General features: G+C 40.6%; 1 protein-coding gene across 3 annotated transcripts in view; it reads left to right on the top strand.

The window, feature by feature from the left end:
• The window catches only part of slc9a9 (solute carrier family 9, subfamily A (NHE9, cation proton antiporter 9), member 9), a 290228-nt gene that overhangs the window by 4480 nt on the left and 265850 nt on the right, over positions 1–19898 (top strand). For 2 of the 3 annotated variants that reach the window (XM_031902407.1, XM_031902409.1), the window contains exons 2-4: positions 8792–8994; positions 12015–12092; positions 16290–16366. In XM_031902407.1, coding sequence (XP_031758267.1) covers positions 8792–8994; positions 12015–12092; positions 16290–16366 — 358 coding nt within the window. Of the gene's footprint in view, positions 1–8791; positions 8995–10816; positions 10881–12014; positions 12093–16289; positions 16367–19898 lie in introns of those variants that run through there. The other variant, XM_031902410.1, reaches the window with a different exon arrangement.

Here is a 19898-nt window from a genome sequence, read left to right as displayed (position 1 = left end):
TTTGTTACACCTGGATTTGGCTAGTTAAGTAAGATTTGTGTATGCATGTGTAAATTCCAGGAGGGTGACTGGCAGCCTATCTAAGCCTGTGGGTGAGCAGCACAAAACCCAAATGCAAAAGAGCCTGTTATATGCAGCTTTATCACCATCCTGCCCAGCTCCATTTATTTACTTTCCCTTTGCACATTTTTGCTGTTGAGGGGTGTGGCCTCATGACATGCCAGCAGATCAGCTTTCACTTTGCTCTGTCCCTCACAATCTTATAAAAACATTTTTCATGATTGTTGCCCATTAAAAAAGGTTCATGCTTCTGTTAGGAGCAAAAAATGGGACTTGAAGTGTAGCAAGATGGTGCCCATTAACCCTGCTATGATACTTTTAAGAACCAGGTACAGCAAACAGGTACATTTTGGGGGTCCACAGTAGTGCAATGTGGTAGTGCGAATGGAGGTACCAAGCTATTAAGAAGGGTTTGTTCTGCTTTAAACAGGGGTGCCAAAATTCAGTCCTCATTGTATAGCAGCAGACCAGAGTTTCAGTTTAGCTGATTCTTAACTAAAATGCTCAGATTGCAGTTTGTCAAGTTAATTGTTAATAAAAAATAAATGCAACGCATATAAATTTCCTTTGCTTTGTTATATAATATTTTCTGTGTTTTTACTATTAATGCAGACCATAGCTAACATGCTGCATTGCTAACCAGCACTGAAACTAGTAGTCAAGGGATGAGGCAATATCCAGTTGCTACTCAGAAAAAGTTGTAGAAGAAAGCTTTAATACTTTACATGTATTAGCATGCTGAATTTTGTTTTTATATTGCAATACAATCTGTCTGACAGCACAAAATCTAGTGCAGTCAGCAATAACTTGATTATCGATTGATTTTAGCATTGTGTACACTGACCAATCATCCCTTTAACCAGAAAAAAGACAAACTGCAAGGTTACATTAAGGGATATATGCAATGACCTAATTGATTCCATTTTATTTTATCTGGTTGCACCCACCAGCATGCAGCTTTGCATTTTTGCACAACTGCTTACATTGCATTTTTTTTAATGCAATATTATGCATTTTTATGTATTCAATATGTGTTCATAATGCAATGGAATGCATGTTAAAGTCACAAAACACATTTAGTTGCATTTAAAAATAGGGAAGCACAGAATTCATTATTTGTAGGTTCACTGAACCAGCGCCGGATTTCTAATCCAGGCGCCCCTCATTTGCCCCCCCTCCGCGCGCATGTGCGTACGAACATCCCCTGCCGTCGCAAGGGAGAAGTCCCCATTGCTCCATATGGGAGCAAAATGTCAAAATTTCATTGCGGCGGCGTGCCGCCCCTAAATTTGTGCCGTCCTAGGCCCGGGCCTGTGTGACCTCGCCACAAATTCGGGCCTGCACTGAACCCTGAATCCTTTGTGAAAGATTCAGCCGAATACCAAATCCTCAGTTGCATATGGAAATTTTAGCGAGCATACAAATTTTTTCACTTCCATGTTCATGTAACCAAAGTCATGTGATTTAAAGGATTCTGAATCTATTTGGCCAACCGTTTGGATTCGGCCAAATCCAAATCATTTTGAAAAAGGCAGAATCTTCACCAAATCAAGAACTGAATTCTGGATTTGGTGCATCCCTATTAAAAAAAAAAAAAAACACTTGTAAGTTCAATATGTGCGAACGCTCCGAGCGTATTTTCGCCGATTTTTTCGGGCGTCCGGACGACTTTTTCTCACGCCGCGTGACTTTTTCGTACGCCACACGACTTTTTCGGACGTTTGCACAAAAAAATCGGAAAGGTTTTACCACTGTTTACAATTGTTCGGTACGAAAATTTTGTGACTTTCGGATCGCCAATACAATATTTTCGTGACTAATACGATTTTTTCGTAAGCATTTTCGTGATATTTGCGATCTTCAGAAATTTTCGTTTCCAATCCGATTTTTTCCCATTCGTGATTCGGATTCGTGGATTAGTAAATGTGCCCCTATATGTAGTTAGAAAATTGGAGGAAGGTAAGGCTCAAACTGAATATATAACTTGTTGGTACAGAGCAGTCAACTCATACTGCTGCCATGCTGGGGGAATGTGGGCATGGACCCCGTGATGTAACCTCACATGTGAGCAATGCACAATGACTTCCAACCGACTTAATAAGCGTATATAGCCCAGGAGGTTGGGTGGGAAAATCGGAAAACTACAGAAATTTTCGGGAGGGTTGACCGCTTTGTTTGTAGACTGCAAGGAGGATATTTGGGGCGGCAGGTTCAGGCCTGGACTGACCGTCTGTGTAGATTCTTGCAAATGTCAGAGGGCTTGCTGAAAGATACACTTTTGAAGCATTAACAAACAGACTGAAAAGCAGCAGTGTAAAATAAGTAAAAATGCAAGTAAGCAACTTTCACAAAGGGACTAAAGATGCACACTCTGGGGGAAATTCACATAGCTCTTATTAGGGGAAGCAGGTGTTAAAAGAAAACAGCTAAACTTTGTGGTTAACAGAATTTATATTAATTTTTTTTGTCATTTGCTGTCATAAAGGGCAACTGAGAGCAGAAAATAAGTCACTTTTGATTTCTTCTGTGTTAAGACATAGGGCATTTGTATGAAGAAGTCTATCAATCATTTCAAATATGTTACGGAAAACAAGAGCCAAACCTCCAAATAGGTTTCATTTTTATTGATGCTAATTTTTTCCCATTTAACAGCTGTTATTAGAGTTCTCCCTGTGTGCTTGTGCTGACATGCTACTCCGTGCTTACCAATGTAAGCATATTTATTGCCCCTGTTATGACACAGCTGACAAATTGTCCCACGTGCCATTGTCCTTACTATTATGCAACTTAGATCTATGCAACATGCTACAATTGGCACTGTTGGGCATACATATTAAAAGCTGGAATAGAGCTTGCTGCTTTCTATATTTATAGTTGTATGGGATTTTTACAGCGGTATTTATGTAAGGTTAACTCTTCCTTTCACTTTTAATAAATATGTCCCTAAAAATCCTATACAAGTGAAAATGAACAGAGAGTGGCAGAATTTCACTCTGCGGCAAATTCTAGTTTCACTCTTCAATAAATATGGCCCTTTGTCTAATGTAGACCACTAATGTTACATGATGGCTGACTGACTGTAACGTCACCTTACATGTTGTTCTATGTATAGTAAAGATGTGTGAAAGAATAATATAATGTTGTAATTCCCTTTGTCTTTAACTGAAAATGTATCAGAAATATGTGCAGTGTTTGAATCATTGGTGGCGTATGTACATCTACTGCAAACCACTTCCTATCTTGTTCAGGGTATTACTGACTTAAAACAATACATTGCTGTGCATCTTGGTCTGCTTATTGTGCAACAGTTTCTAGGTCAAACTTCAAAAAATAGTGCTTAGAAGACCAAAGTGCCAGACTTTAAGTAATAATGTAATGATTTCCCATAGTGAAGGCACATAGAGAAATCCTTACATTAGTTAACTAGTAACTAGGAATCTTAGCATAGTGGAAGTTTTATATTCTTGCTAATGTAATATGCAAAAGGTAAAGGGAAACACATATTTTCTTTCCTCTGGTAACCTTGAAATGAGTCCAAAGAGTCTAAGGCTGATGCCACACGTGGCGTAGGGCTGATTTTTTCGGCAAGCGGAAAAACGCTTGCCGAAGATTCAGCCCTACGCCTGCTACTTGTGCCTGCACCCGAATGAATGGGATACACTCGGGTGCAGGCACATGTAGCCGATATACGCACGAAAACGCGTGAGAATGCAAAGTCTCGCGTTTTCTTGCGTATATCGGCTACATGTGCCTGCATCCAAGCGCACCCGAGCGTATCCCATTCATTCGGGTGCAGGCACAAGTAGCAGGCGTAGGGCTGATTTTTCGGCCCTACGCCGCGTGTGGCATCAGCCTAATACCTGCTATACATACATATGGATCAGTGTTTTACAGGTTAAAGCAATACTGTCATGGGAAAACATGTTTTTTTCAAAACGCAACAGTTAATAGAGCTTCTCCAGCAGAATCCTGCTTATATTTAATTTTTAAATTTCACATGGGGCTAGCCATATTCTTAATTTCCCAGGGTGACCTGTGCTCTGATAAACTTCAGTCACTTTACTGCTGAGCTGCAAGTAGGACTGAGTTTTAAATTCCTGTTGTAGATGTTCTGGGAGCAAAGGTGATGAAGTCACAAGGCGTATTTTTTTTTTTAATAAGATACTTAGGGGCACATTTACTAATCCACGAATCCGAATTACGAATGGGAAAAAAATCGTATTGGAAACGAAAATTTCGTAAGATCCCAAATATCACGAAAATGCTTACGAAAAAATCGTATTAGTCACGATAATATCGTATTGGCGATCCGAAAGTCATGATATTTTCATACCGAACAATTGTAAACAGCGGTAAAACCTTTCCGATTTTTTCGTGCAAACGTCCGAAAAAGTCGTGCGCCGTACGAAAAAGTCGTGCGGACGCCCAAAAAAATCGGCGAAAATACACTCGGAGCGTTCGCATGAACGTTCGTGCTTTTGTAAATGTGCCCCTTAGTCTTAGTTATTATGTAATTACTACGTGAGGAAAATGGAAATTGATCATGCTGGACAGTCGGACACATTCACCAAGGGCCACATAAAACAACCAGGAGGGCCGGTTTCATCCTGCGGGCCTTGTGTTTGACATATGTGATATAGAATAATATATGCAGGAATTTGTCCTTCTGGGATCCAGGTAAATCAGTCGTGTTGTCAGATCTCGGCTGCGCCACCTGTTATGCCTGTACTCAGTGGCAGTGCAACTGACTTTATTTACCAAAAAGCAATACAGTAATTGCTGAATAAAAAACAACTGTTAGTATTCTAACTTAGAGTTGGAAATTCCCCACACATAATAAGCAAATAAGAATGGCTTGACATGTCCAGTAATGTGGCAACCGTACAGTCGATAAAGATATAGAGGAATAGTACAGGCAATAAGAAGCCTGTCGCAGCAAGGCTGGTGGGAGCTATAGTGCAAAAGCACTACTTACTGATGTGTCTGAATCTTCCAGTTTTGATACATTAGTTGATACATTTCAGCCTTTTAGTCATGCTCCCAAAGCTTTGCTAAAAGCTGTACAGGCACAAGTGTTAAAATTTTACATTATTTCTGGTATTGGTCAGATGCAACTCATCTGTTGTGTGCTGTTTGAAAACAATATGTCTTCTGTAAGAGAACTGCCCCTTCAAAAAGATGGTACTGCATAATAGTCGGCAGCTGCTGACTTTATTAATGCTGTGACATTTCAGTGCCCAAGCACACCACCTTTAAGAATATATGAGGGAAATGTCTCGGCTTCAATAAAAGCATACATTATTTAGGTGTGTGTGCAGGAGTATCTTCACTAATGTAATGAGTAGGAAAAGAGGCAAGCTTATAATTAACCAAGATGTCCATGATTTGGTTGAACTCGCAGGGTTAAATAGATGAACGGCTCAGGGTCAGGTGACAAGTGTAATTTGAGGTTAAAGCCATTGCTATAAATCACAGTCAACAAAGATATTACAGTGAGGTTACAGTGCATTTGGCAGTAAGCTGCCAAATAGCCATAAAGACAAAATGCCAAATTTCCAGATAAATTGCTCTTTCCTCTCAGGATTTGAAGTATTACTATTAAATTACTAGCGTTTTTGCTTTCTGCCAAACAAGAACAAAACATTCTGGGTTATTTCCGTCGCCCCTTTAGCCTGGCATTTGTATCACAATGCCAGAGCAATGCCTCAGGAAGACTATGCTCCCACCCAGGGCCATCCGTAATCATGAGGCCCCATTCTACTGAGTTAGTAGGACCCTCCCTTCAGGGGTTCCAAATTATTAACCCACTGATCAAGTGGGCCTTCTAAGGGTGAAGACACACGGAGCTACTTATAGCCACTACTTGTCACAGCTTCAGAAACAGACAATGCTGATCATTTACTGATAACTGTCTGTGTTTTACCAGAGGAAATTCTTATTACTGTCTATAGCAGGGTATTTTTTGGTTTTTAGTAGCCGTGACAAGTAGCTGCTACTAAGTAGCTCCATTTGTCTTCACCCCGCCACCAAGTCGAATGGGGCCAGACATTTGAAATTTTAAGGAGGAAATAACTTTTTTTTTATCAAAATATATTATTCTGATTTGTCTTTCACGTGATTATATTCCTTCATACATTGGATTGCCTATGTCTTCTGAGTGTATTGTCTGTTATGTATACTCAAAATAAAAGTTATAACCAATTTGCCTGCATGCTATTATAATGAAATAGGGCAAAGATGGTGGTGATATTTGAATCAAAGTAGTGTAGTAGTAGTAGTAGTAGTGTTCCACTAACAGTAATGAGGTGTGCACTATTTTGGCAATGCAGTACACATCTCTGCCTACCCATTGTGCCCTCATGATGGCAATATATGAGTAAATGTAAATAGGTCAAGGTAAAGAAAACAGAGAAAACTATTACAAATGTTTTTGCACTTATATTTGCCTATTTATTACTTTGTAGACTTATTTTGAATTCACAAACACGCTCGCGTTTTTTCTCTTTTCCCAAGAACACTGTTATTAGTATATTACATTATCTCTTTAGAGCCAATTATAGTGGCCTGGATTCACAACACTGTTGTTAGTGCCATTGTTTGGTTGTGAGTTAAAAACTTGATTCATACAGTTTGATGAAAGTGGTGGTGCTGAATATTTATTATTCTATGGTAACAATGACAATAGAAATACTGTAATTCGTAATGTGTAAGCATATTTACTCACCAGTCCACTGAAACAAGAGCCTTTTGCATCCCAGTTGTTTACAGGTCTCTTTCATGACGCTAGAATATCATTCGGGAATAAATATTTTAGTGATTTTGCAAGGTGTCTGTGTCAGAACTGGGGATTAAATGTCTCAGGCCTGTGAACTCACTGGCTATGAAGAGCCTCTAAGGTTTAAAAATATTATTAGCAAGTACTTATTAAGATTAGATGGCACATTCAGGGGGCATCCTAATTATTTTGCAAAAAGTTTAGAATACTTTGAATTGGCACATTTCCTGGGATTTAAACCACTAAATTTCCCCTTACAGGTGCATGTGTATAGGTTATTACAAAAGTGTTATTACTGGACAGTCATTTCTTGTCCGTCTTTAAGCTCAGAAGCTTTGGTATGTATCTTGAGTATTAAATTGATGGGGCTTTCAGAATGTAAGCATCAGATTGGCACCCTGAAAGGTTTGGAATTAAGCCAACACCCTGTACAAGGGAGCCAAGGGGTAATCTTGAGCTCAGCTAAGTGATTTTGTCAGCAGCATTGCTCATTTCTGCAAATTATCGCTCACGGTGTCATATCTTATTTGTGATTGATTTGAAATGGGACATGGCATGAAGATGAATTGTCCTTGTCCAAATGCCAATTATCAGACAAACAGTGCGGTTATATTCTTCTATGTAGTATTCATGTGGGAAACACTGGTATAGCAAGAGTCGTCAGCTGTCTCCGAAATGGAGTTGCAGCTATAACAATCACAAATGGTTGTAATGATAGGATAGCAGTGAGTAGATCTGTGCGAGACTTATCAGGGAAATTGCAGGAGAAATGGCATTTGGGTGCACACTGGTTGTTCTAGAAAACCAGCAAAATAATGAGGTGAAATCCAAGGCAGGTTTTTTTTTTTTGTTTTTGTTCTTTGAAGGAAGAAATTATATTTGTGGATGTTTTTCCCATACATGAAAGTGAAAGGAGTGTCAGGTTGATTTTTGATAGTTGCCTAAGGTGTAGTGCACAAAGTGCAATTTCAATCCTTATGGATTATCTACCTCTCCCATGCCCTGTTGTGCACTTAAACAGGTATCTTGCTACAAATGAGCAGAAATGCAGAAAACCACTTTTATTAAAGGTTCTTGCATCAAAATGTACTCCTTGCATTTCCATATAGATGTGCTCAGTGCCACTTAGTCATTTCTTCCTCCCATTTAAAATTGAGTGCTGTAGCATCTATTGACATAGTGGAAGCCTGAAGCTACCTCCACCTTTGACTGAGGCAGTGGCTTCAATGTTCTCACAGCGCCCGGTCACTTGCACACTGAACAACAAAAAACGACGCCAGGCACACTTGGAAAATATTTGGCACAACCCTGCCCAATCTGCGAGTGCATATGCAGTTGCTCTCATTTTGGTGAACTGGACGCAATTGTGGAAGGTGCAGCATCAAAAGCATAGCCTCTTTGCTACCACCATGACCCTTGAATTCTGGGGGAAAATGCTGCATTGTTGGGGATAAACATGCCAATAGCACTTGAAATTGCACTTTGCTCACTGCACTTTTGGACGTATTGCGCTCTCTGCACTAATGATGCATAAAGCTATGTGCGGGGGGAGTGAAGAGGGTGGCATAAACTTGGCTGCCTCAGGCAGGCAGGACCCCTGAGGCAACACTGCTTTAGGTCTCAGGCATGAGTAATGGACAAGGCATGGGTATGAACATGCAAGCCATTGGGAAACATTGTTTGGTCTATATCATATCAAGTTATATCATAAAATTCAAGGTGAATGCTCCTTTTAATATCTAATCAAATTTGAGACGTTGGCTGTATGAATCAATGCTGCATTGACAAACACTAAAAAATGTCTTGGTAAAAAATCATTCCATCATTTTTAATGGAAACTTCTTTTTAATGCAAATTTCTTCTTTCTTTTACATTGTGTTCACAGTAGAATATAATTTATATAAAGGAATACAATGGCTTTTTGCATATTAATTGTGTATTTAAATTTTTTTTCAGGTTTAGTAATGGGACTAATAATACGCTATGCAGTAAAATCCTATGATGTGGACAGTGGGTCAGTGTATGGCTGTGATCAGCTGAACAGTAATGCTCCAGTGCTCCTCATTAATGTTACAGATCATGTCTATGCCTATGAGTACAGAGGTGAAGTCAGCAAGAGTAATGTCAACAATCACCAGGGAAATTCTATACTACAAAAGGTGAGGAGTAAAACATATACACAATATACATTTGCTGCCAGTACTATATAGGTCTATGCTGGCATTTGACCAAAATTGTGCTAATAGCTAACTTCTGCTAGCCATACTGTATTATTTTGTCACTTTTTTTTCTTAATTTCTATTAGTGATGAATAAAATGTTTTTTTGCCTGGTTTCAGCTAAAAAAAAACCAAAACACCCATGGAATGCAATGGCTGCAAAAAAAAAAAATAAAGTTGCATGGTAAATAAAAAAAAGTTGCACAGTAGCCATGTACAGTATTAATGCGGCAAACCTAAATGGGACAGATTCCCAACAACAGTAGAAGACAACAACAAAAATGTATTATTCCCTTATTTGTTAGGAGTGTGGCTACCAAAATGGCACCCTCAGGGTTAAAAACCAGTGGCAGCTCCCTAGAATCAATTTCTAAACTAGAGCCTTAACTCTTATGTAAAAGTTTGACTGTGCTGCAACATTAAGGAAAACTGTCATTGCATTACAATGTTTATATGCACTTTGAATTTAATGTCTAGTCCAGTACCCCAGAATGGGATTATGATCTCCTTGCCCTCTCCCGGTGCTTTTGCTGTATTTTTCTTCTGCATGCTGGATTGGCAGTGTTTAAGGTCATAAAAATATAGCACAAGTATAGACAGGACCATGTTGTTGTAATGGTTTAAAATAAGTAATACCAACAAGCTAAAATTAATTTGAAAAAACATTTTTCGAGGTAAATATTAAAATAATGAGGAAAAAAACACACTGCTACATTATTTCCCTTTCAGGCATTAATATGTTTATTTTACAGTTAATATCTGTAATTGCTATTGTGCAGGGATACTGCAGAGATACTTCCGGAGCAAACTGAAACAATAGTAACACTGTTAATCGCTAAGAGCTTTCTTATATTGCTGAGCGATCATTTCCTGTTTATTGAGGGGGTCACAGTGGGTCAGAAAATGGAAACAGTTGTGCTGATGTACTGAAATATATGATATATATATATATTACACTGCCATGTAAGTTTGTTTATTTCTAAATAAATGTTAGAAAAAAAGCCAATGTAAAGCTGACTTGCTTTAATTTTTTCCCCTTTTTTTCTACACCTTGTGGGAAAACTGTAAATGCACCTGTTGCTCTCCTGTTTGAGCATACAGGCCAGTATGAGAGGGCCCATATAAGTAGTGGTTGCCAGCTGACATGTGAATGCTAAATTAATTGATTCCCTAGTACCAAGGCACCTGACGCCTTAGACTCCAGACACAAAGGAAGGGCTCCTTACTAGTGCTTACTGCTTTCCGAAAGCTAGTAGCTTGCAACCAGACCCCTAGCTCTTCCAACAGCTTGCACCTGCACAAGCCTGAAGAAGTAGGGGGTTTAGTTCTCCTTTAAGACTATATGGGCTGTAATGGGATGGAACATCTTTGCAGAAGGGAAACTAAGGCTAATGCCATACTTATGGCAAGCTGAAAAACGCTTGCTGAAAATAGTGCCATACACTCCTATCTGTGCCTGCACCCAAATGAATGGAATACGCTCGGGTGCAGGCACATGTAGCCGATATCCGCCATAAAATGCAAGACTTCATATCTTCGGCGGATATCGGCTACATGTGCCTGCACCCGAGCTATTCCATTTATTTGGGTGTAGGCACAGATAGGAGCGTATGGCGCTATTTTTGGCAAGCGTTTTTCAGCTTGCCATACGCTAAGTATGGCATCAGCCTTACCCATCAAAGCCATTATTGGTCACCTCTAGGAACTTTTGTCATACTTTGTGTTACTCCCCAATTTTTTTTATATTTAAATGTTGCTCACAGATGAAAAAGGTTGATGACACCCTGCCATAACTGCACAAGGCCTGAGTTAGAGGAGACAGAAGAGGTATGTGCCTAGGGTCCTAGCTTCTTCCTATCCGTGTGCCCTAAGCCTACACTTCTTTTGCCTTCCCCTATTTCCAGCCCTGTATTGGTGACTAGACCTGTAGCAAACTTTGCGTTCCCCTCTTGGCTTTTGCAACTATAGGTGGTTGTGGTTTTAATGCTATAAATGCATTTAATTAAGGGGCATGAAAGTGTAACACCATATACACTGGCCATGAGTTTCCGCTTCAACTACAGCTACAACTTGTTTCCATAAGAATACAACTTACTGTGCTGATCTTTGTGTTTTCAGAATTTCGCACAAAAATATTGTCTGACTACTGTAATATGTGCTAAATCCTGTTACTTAATTCCCCTGTCACAGTCCCAAATGATTTGTGCACGTTGGGGCCCTTAACTTATTGGCCAATGACGCTGTTCCTTTAATTTGCTGGTTAGCAGTGTAACTCTGAAACTTAGTGAGGAAACACTTCCAGGGGTGAAGTCACTTGGCAGAGAGTATAATTTAGCCACCGATGGGGTAACTCCTATGGGTTAATAGTACACAGTTCCCCAGTAGTGTGAGGTGTTGCAGGTTACTCACAGTCTGTGCTCCTAAATCACTGTATCACCTTTAGGAGCAGATCCCAGATGGGATGCAGGCAGCTCTGCCCTCCAGCAGCTGTAATCACCTGGGCCTCTCTTACCAACAGCGGCAGCTTCCCCCTGCTCCCTTTCTGGCTGGCACTGATAGCTCTTTTATAGGTGCTAGTCCAGAGCTGGGAGAGCAGGGTCAGCTTCTCCCTGTAGCAGCTTCTCCTGGGTCAGGATCCCTGCAGGTGTCTCTCCCCTCTGGCAGCTCTCCCACTCACTGCAGGTACAGCAGGTAGGCAGCAGTTTCTCCCTGGCACACCCTTCTCTCTCCCATTTTTATAGTCCTGGAGGGTGGTCCTCACAACATTTTGCGCCTTTCCTTATCATTGGTGGATTTAAAGTCCCAGCCAGGTCCTCGGCTCTGAGGCATGCTGGGATATGTAGTCCTGTAAACTGTCTATGCAGCATGTGTTCATGTTTCTCGCTTTAATTAGGGGTGTTACAAGTAAAAAGTTTAATAAAAAAGCTAACAACCTAATACATTGATGTAATTTCTTGTTAGATGACGTTTGACCCAGAAGTTTTCTTCAACGTACTACTACCGCCTATCATTTTCCATGCTGGATACAGCTTGAAGAAGGTAAGCATCTGGCTAGCAAATTCCCATCTCTCCTGTACATATCCACTTACCTATATTATTGTAACACTTGTTTGGCTATGATATGGCAAACCCAGGCTAGTGATATGTATAGAGCATGGGTTACATTCAACCTTAATGCACAGGAGTGGGCCTCCGCTATATGGGAGGTATTGATGGAGCTGAGGGTGTAGTTGAACTACAACTAGGTAGAGCGTGTGTGGTGCAGATGGAATAATGGACGCCAGAAAGGTTCTTGCTCATGAACTATAGTACAATTTATTGGACAAAGGCACAACTTTATAGTGCAGCAGGGTATACTCACAGACACAGCAGTATATGATGTCACAGATAGTACAGCAGATGTGACACTTTAGGCACAGAATAACCCCTTTGGAGATTGCACAGAGGATTAGCTGAATTCAGGAATGGATGCCCTTTATCTGGGATGGATCCCTCCGGCCGACTATTGATCAGGGTGAGAAACTGCCTGAATACTACGTCTTAACCGCGGTCCTGCAGAAATGGCACACCAAGCCTGGGTAGACTAAACCCTTTGTTACAACTCCTGGTCGGGGCTATGACTGCCCTTACTAGATACTCTGACTACTCTCACCTCTCCTAGAGGGTGCTATAATAAAACTGTCTGTGCTGGCTTTACCTCGTTCACGGGGCCCTGTCCCCGACTTATCACTAGGGTAGGTGGTCCCCTAGGGTACAAATGGCTTCTGGGCCTATGTTCTGGTCCAGGCTCAGTTGGGATCTGTCCAGAACACAGCATGCAGCCAAAAGAGGAAGACACTTCCTTGTGCAAGACACTATATAGTCTGCCAAGGGGAGTGGTCAACCTGGCTAAACCTATAGAGGGCAGCCTAATAACAGTAACCTGATATCAGAGGGCTCTGCCCTATAACAATACAGATTAGATAAAGATAAGGGATAACACCATAGGGAGCTTAACCCTATGGGTCCCTACATTATGTATAAATTATTTGGTAACAAAAATAACAAGAACTGCTCTGTGTCAATATGGGGGCCTGTACTGCTGTAAAATTTGTTGGACTGTCTGCTAAATGTGTAGGAATTGTGCAGAACTGGCTGAAGTTTGGGTGGATCAGGGATGGGCCCCCAGGTAGGCATAGGGGGCTGCTGAAGTGGCCACCCACCCAAACCGCACCACAGTACTCCCTTAAAACAGCCATATTTGCCCTACCTGATGGATACTTTATCATGCTTCTCTTGGTAACAATTACAGACACTGAACATACACCTTTACAGCCACACTGGACCTGTTTTCAACTGTGAATGGCAGTCGCTTCCAAGAAATGCCATAGTTTTCTTTTGTTCAAAAAAATGTTTTTTTTTTTTTTTTTCAAATATGTGATATTAGGCTCGGTGTGCGGGTAGTAGAATTATAGTGCAGGGTAATTACTGTTGTGGGTATGTAACCACACTATAAAATGCAAGTCTGAATGAATAAAGGTCAACCAAAGCATGAGCAGTGTATTGCTCTCCTAATGCATGTCCATTGTCTGCAGCCACAGAAAACAATACAAATTTTATTAAGGCTGTTTAAAGTCAGAAGAAAAGTAAAGGTACTTAACTCTCTGTATGGGCAAACGGCTGGATAGTGCTTAAAAAATTTGTTGCTACGCTGGCCATATCCCAAACATAGCCTTCCAGCATTAATAATCCATTTAACCACTTGTTTGCAGAATTAAGATAGAATTAAAGTCGTGCTGAAAAGGAACAATTTAATGCTGGGATGGAAAAATTTGTTTTTGTCCAAAAATTTTTCATTGAATACCCTATAGACTAAAGCTCACCCACTGGGTTTTAAAGCACAACAAAATTGTGCTAATCAAATCCCAGCCACATTCTATTTTGTATAGGAAACGGATTAGCTTAATGATGTTGAAATAAAGTTTTTGCATTAACTTTGCATGAGCATGCAAATCACAGTAAACAATAACTGCAATTTGTGTCAAGATCACAGGCCTGGAATCACTAAAAGACACAATACACTATTTTTTTTTTCTGTGGCTTTGCACAGTTTATGAAAAAACCCCAAAACAAATAATCATAAAACCTGTCAGGATGCCATAGAAGTCAGTGGAAATTGTATTTTCAGCATTGAAGCAAGATAAAACTTATATTCGTGATTCGTGATTTATTAGCTTGCTTGAAAATGAATGAAAAAGTGTGATTTGCAACTTTTTTTTTTTTCACAATCTTGAAAATGTGCCCAAATTTGCAGTACCTGTACAAAAATCACAAATCTTGGTAAACGTTGTGGTTGCATTCTTTTTAATGACATTTTTGGGAACTGTCCCCTTGTGTTTGTCTCCTTAAAGCAGTTATCCCCAACCAGTGGCTCGGGGGCAACATGTTGCTCACCAACCCCTTGGATGTTGCTCTCAGTGCCCCCAAACCAGGGAGTTATTTTTTAATTCCTGACGTGGGGGCAAGTTTTGGTTGAATAAAAACAAAATTCACTACCAAAAAAAATCCTCCTGTAAGCTGATTGTGTGCATAGAGGCTGCCTAATACCTCCATGAACTTTTATGCTGCTTGTGTTGCTCTCCAAGTCTTTTGACTGTGGCCATAAGGAGATTTTAATGAAGGCTAAACCCGAGTCCTTTGTAAATGTACCCTAACATGCCTACAGTAACGTGCTGTACAAGGTTCTAGTAATCAAACATGAGGGAGGCGGATTGTCTTCTGAGGAAAGGGTGCAATGCAGAAGTGAAGATATGCAAGTGTAAGACAAGTAATAATCAAGTGTTGCTGTCTCAAGACTTCAGTCTTCTTTGGCTCCTAGGCTTAGGCTCTACTGCTCTTCCCTGCCCTACCCTGCCCTACTCGTGAGTGTAAGTGCCTGCCCAGTAGGGGGTGGGGCCACACTGATCTAGAATTTCTGTGCTGGGAAACTGAACCAAGAAGTAAAGGCATGGAATGTAATTTAATCGATTCAATGTAGCTGCACTGCTATAGATAGAATTTTTGTTGTATATGGGAGCAAGGATATGCATAGCTGTATGTACCAACTTTGGATTTCTATAAAACCCTTTTAATGGAGAGACAAGTCTGGGGCCAAGACAATACATCTCCTGTGGCTGTAAGAGTTAATTTTGCATGGGCTTATAACTTGAGGGGTTATTGTTTGGACCATAAAAAGTTTTGGAACTGCTGTAAATTAAGCTGTCATGAAGGCTGGAACTGCTGAGAGTTTACAGAAAAAATGACTACTGGGAGCTAAGACTCCTGCCTTAAAGAATAGGAACACTAAAAAGACTTGTGTAAATTAAAGTGAACAAATGTTTATTAAGCTGAAGTTTCAATTTTGCTCAGGGAACTTGTTCATGTAAAAGTTTTTATGGGTATGGTGTGCACCATTGATCCTGCAAAACTACTGGCATATATTTATAAGAAGGCTCTATTGGCTGTACTTTGTATTTCCATGTAGATTACTAAACACCTTCACAAAACTTATTAGGACTCATCTATGTATGGGTCAGGGATAAAAGTGCCAAACATGGGCACAACACCTTGTTTTTGAAGCCTGACCCATGTTTGGCCCCTATACCGTAGATCTTTAAACACCTGCATTTGGGCTGGGCCAGTCCATGGTGGACCTTCCTGTGGTAACCTTCTAGAGTGTGTTTCATTTAATGGTGCAAGCTAGGGAGCACCAGTGAGCACACAACGCAGCAGGACCCTGTACTTCCTGTCTGCCTGTGTCTCTATTGCACTCACAGCACACTGAACTCCACAGGAACAAGTGCTACTCAGATGGGTCCTAAGGGGAAATTGAGCTGCAGGTAAGTGACATAACAGAGTTTGCAAGCTGTTAGCATTTGTTACATTTCTTGATAGCTTTCTTAGCAACAAATGCCTTAATAAGTCTTACTGAGTTAAAGTTATAAAAGGCAACATTTTTAAATTGGCAGCCTAGCTTGCACAGTTTATATGAAGAGGCAATCATCAAATACAAGTGAAAACATTGAATGGAAAGTACGACATTAGTTGTTGTTGTGAAAATGATGCATTAGGTGAAGTGTGCCTCTAACCTGTAGCCCAAATTGTAAATATATGTTAGGGCTGTTAACCCATCATAACAAATGCAAAGTTTTTGCCTTTTGATGGCACATAGGCAGCATTTCAATTCATAGCCTATTTGATTGTTCCTTTCATCCACAGAGGCATTTCTTCAGAAATCTGGGCTCTATCTTGACCTATGCATTTTTAGGAACTGCAATCTCTTGCGTTGTGATTGGGTAAGTAAAACTGACATGAAGTATTGAATATTACACATGTAGTTGTTGTTTTCTGGCACCGATATCTCCATAACCTCTTCCATAGGTTCCATTGTATCTTGATATCGGGTATGGATTGGCCCTGATGGGGCACCGGGAGAGAACCCAGTGGGCCCTGGTCCTGCTGAGCCCCACTGGGGGGGGAGTCCAATTAAGGGAGCTAAGATGTTGGCCACATATTAGTGATGTTATAAGTCACAGGGTTAATGCTGCCGACAATTGGCCTCAGAGGGGCTCCTTCCTTTTGTACTTTTGGGAGTCCATATAGGCAGTGGGTAGAGGCGATAATACAAAGCCGGACTGATGACCTTCTCAAGCTGTTGCAAGCAGTCTATAATATTTTTGTGGCCACTTTTGAGTGGTAGTGTAATGTACCATTGTGACTTGATCACACTGTGTAAGTTTCAGCCAACACCTAACTGAATAAGTTCAAAGGAACCGTTGTGATTAGATGTCTATGACTGTTCTGCCCTCAAAGGTCCAATTGCTTTCGACTTAATTCTGCTAGATATGTTGAACACTAGTTTGATTGGTCCTGTCAAGAGTAGCTTTGCAATGCACCCTTGTGCTAACTTTGTGCCTGGATTCACAGGGGCCACCTGCATCAGTATTTGTGTATGGGTTCTGCCTATATTCACACAATTCTCTGTCAGCAGCAAATTCAGGGGTATGAGTTGTATTGAGGACAAAAGCTTGCTGTTTGTACCTGTTTTTTCACCTTGAACTTGGTGAAAAAACTGCTGCCATGAGGTTGAAAAACTCAGACAACATTGCTCCGCAAGTTACCAGGGGCAGCAAAATCACTCTCCTGGTAACTTAAAGAGATGAAATTCAATATTTCAAATTTGAATTTCAACTCTTCTAAAGGTGGCCATACACAAGCCAATTTTAGCTGCCGATATATTGGTTCTTTAGACCGATTCATCAGCTTATCTGCACCTGTATGGGCACCACCAATGGGCCTCCCCGACAACATCTGGCCTGATTTGGTCCCCGTTCTGACAGCACCTATGTCCACCATATTAATTTGATCATTTGGCTCAATTTTTCTGGATCATCCACCAGATACGGACCCAAGTGGACAGGATAGGCTTGTGGAGAGGGGTTGATAAGCTTCAGGCCAGAAGTCTGTCAGTAGGAAAGGCCTGGTCAGATAAGCAAAGGGACACCGAAGGGAGTCTCGGATTGCTGAGATAAGTGAGGACAGGGATCCCGAGACTGGATATAAGTAAGAAAATCCAGTCTAGCTATTGCTGATAGAAACTGACATCCTCTGGATAATATGGATGTGTGAATGTTGCCTGTGATTGTATGCCTGCTTAGAATGACATGGATGTATGTTTGATTGCTGGTAACACTTGGATGTGTAAATAAAGTTGTCCGTTTCATGTCTACCTGGAAGAGTGTGTGCCTTTCACTTTTCAATCCTAGCTATTCTTGCTTATTCCAGTACAATGGCTTCCACCCCTTTTATAGACAAGAGAATATGCATAATAATGGGCTAGTGGGAAAACCTCCTACTCACATTGCATGAATTACTTCTATGAGGCTTCCTGCAAAGTACTGGATTGTTATTTATTTAAAACAGGCATAGGCATTCATTAAATTAAATGCTTAAAAATTACTTTTTAAAAATGTATTGCACTAGATATTTCAGATAGTTGAGGAGGCCCTGTATGTGCTGTTTAGTTATGCAAATCAGGCCCCATATTTGAAAAGGTTCTGCTGTCCCCCCCCCCAGTACTCTGGGAAGCTTCCTTTGCATGAATGTTTTTCTTGTAACCTAGATTTTGGAGTTGGCAAAATGTTAAATGTCTCTAGTATTGTATCCAGCATGAGAAAGACTGTGGCAGCGAATTCCAAGTATTTTTTGTAACAGTCCCAATCTGTTTTTCATTAGGTTTATTAAAGCAAGCTGCATTATGTCCTCGCTGGTCACATGACTTGATGGATTGTTGGTTAAGTTCAGCAGCGCTGTTTGCAGCTACGTTCCAAATGATGTCATTCCTCGGAATTCCCTGTCTGCTGCTTTAGAGTAGTTATCTCGATAGAGATAAGAAAAGTAATTAGAGTGGGTTGTAAATAGTAAAGGGGTCTGGATTTACTTACTGGAACAGGAAAGGTTAAAAAATATATATATATACAGGATAACATTAACCTGCAACAAAAAGATGATAACAAGTAGAAATCTTAACCCTTTAAGTGCCAAGGGACGTAGATTCTACGTCCCAGGTACCAAGGGACCAAAGTGCCATGGGACGTAGAATCTACGTCCAATGGCACTGTCGGGTTTACAAGCGCTGCGCTCGCTTTTAAAGCAGCGCAGCGCTTGTAAACCCCTCAGATCCCCCTAGGCAACGAGCAAACATAGACATACTCACCGATCCGGGTCCCCGAGCCGCACCGATCGCGTCGCCAGCCAATGACAGCAGTGGACACGCGTTGATGACGTGTCCACTGCTGTCCCTTTAAATAGCGCCGCCTACTGTCGGCTCCCTCACTCCTGCTGCGCACTTCGGACGAGATGGAGCTCCCCTGCTGCCTTCCTGCTGGATTGATCGCCCCTGATCGCCCCTGATCGTCTGCCTGCCTTGGGTAAGCTGAACTACAACTCTCTACCACTGTTTATTTTGCTTATTTCTATCTCAACTGTCTAAAAAATTTTTTTTTTTTTTTTTTTGCATTTTTTCTTCTATCTTTGTCATTATTACACTTTTGTACACATACACACTGATTTACAACTTTCCCAAGCACACACAGACACTTACACACACACTTACACTTACACTTTTTTTTTTTTTTTTTTTTTTTTTTCTTTCTTTCTTTTCTTTTCTTTCTGTCTTTGCTTTCTTTGGCAGTCTTTTTTTTTACTAAAACTTTATTTCTGATCTTGCTCTATAATTATCTGATTTATTTGGTTGCATTTTAGTGTTTTTTTGGCATTTTCATAATTGATTTCTGTTTTTGAATTATTCTATTGCACTGTAACTTTTTGTATTGCTATTGGGTGCTGAATTTGCAGTGACGTTGGTGGATCCAGGGCTCTGACCACCGATTTCATTGCAATTATTGTTCTTCTGTTGGTTTAGGTGGTTTTATTGGATTTTACGGTGTTTTATCTTTGCATTGTTCTTTATTGTGTGTTTAGTGCCCCCAAAAAGGTTGCTTTTGCAGTGACATTGGTGGATCCAGGGCTCTTACCGATTTCATTGCAACTATTGTTCTTTGATTGCTTTTAGTGGTTTTATTCCATTTGATTTCAGTTGTTCTAGAAAGGTCCAGAGGTGCTAAGATTGTTCTGGTAGTTTCTATTGCCAAGGGTTAGGCTGATGCCACACGAGGCGTAGGGCTGATTTTTTCAGCAAGTGGAAAAACGCTTGCCGAAAATTCAGCCCTACGCCTGCTACTTGTTCCTGCACCCGAATGAATGGGATACGCTCGGGTGCAGGCACGTGTAGCCGATATACGCATGAAAACGCGAGACTTTGCATTC

The sequence above is a fragment of the Xenopus tropicalis genome, chromosome 5 (genome assembly GCF_000004195.4).
Source record: "Xenopus tropicalis strain Nigerian chromosome 5, UCB_Xtro_10.0, whole genome shotgun sequence".
Taxonomy (NCBI): domain Eukaryota; kingdom Metazoa; phylum Chordata; class Amphibia; order Anura; family Pipidae; genus Xenopus; species Xenopus tropicalis.
This window is presented reverse-complemented; position numbering and strand designations above follow the sequence as displayed.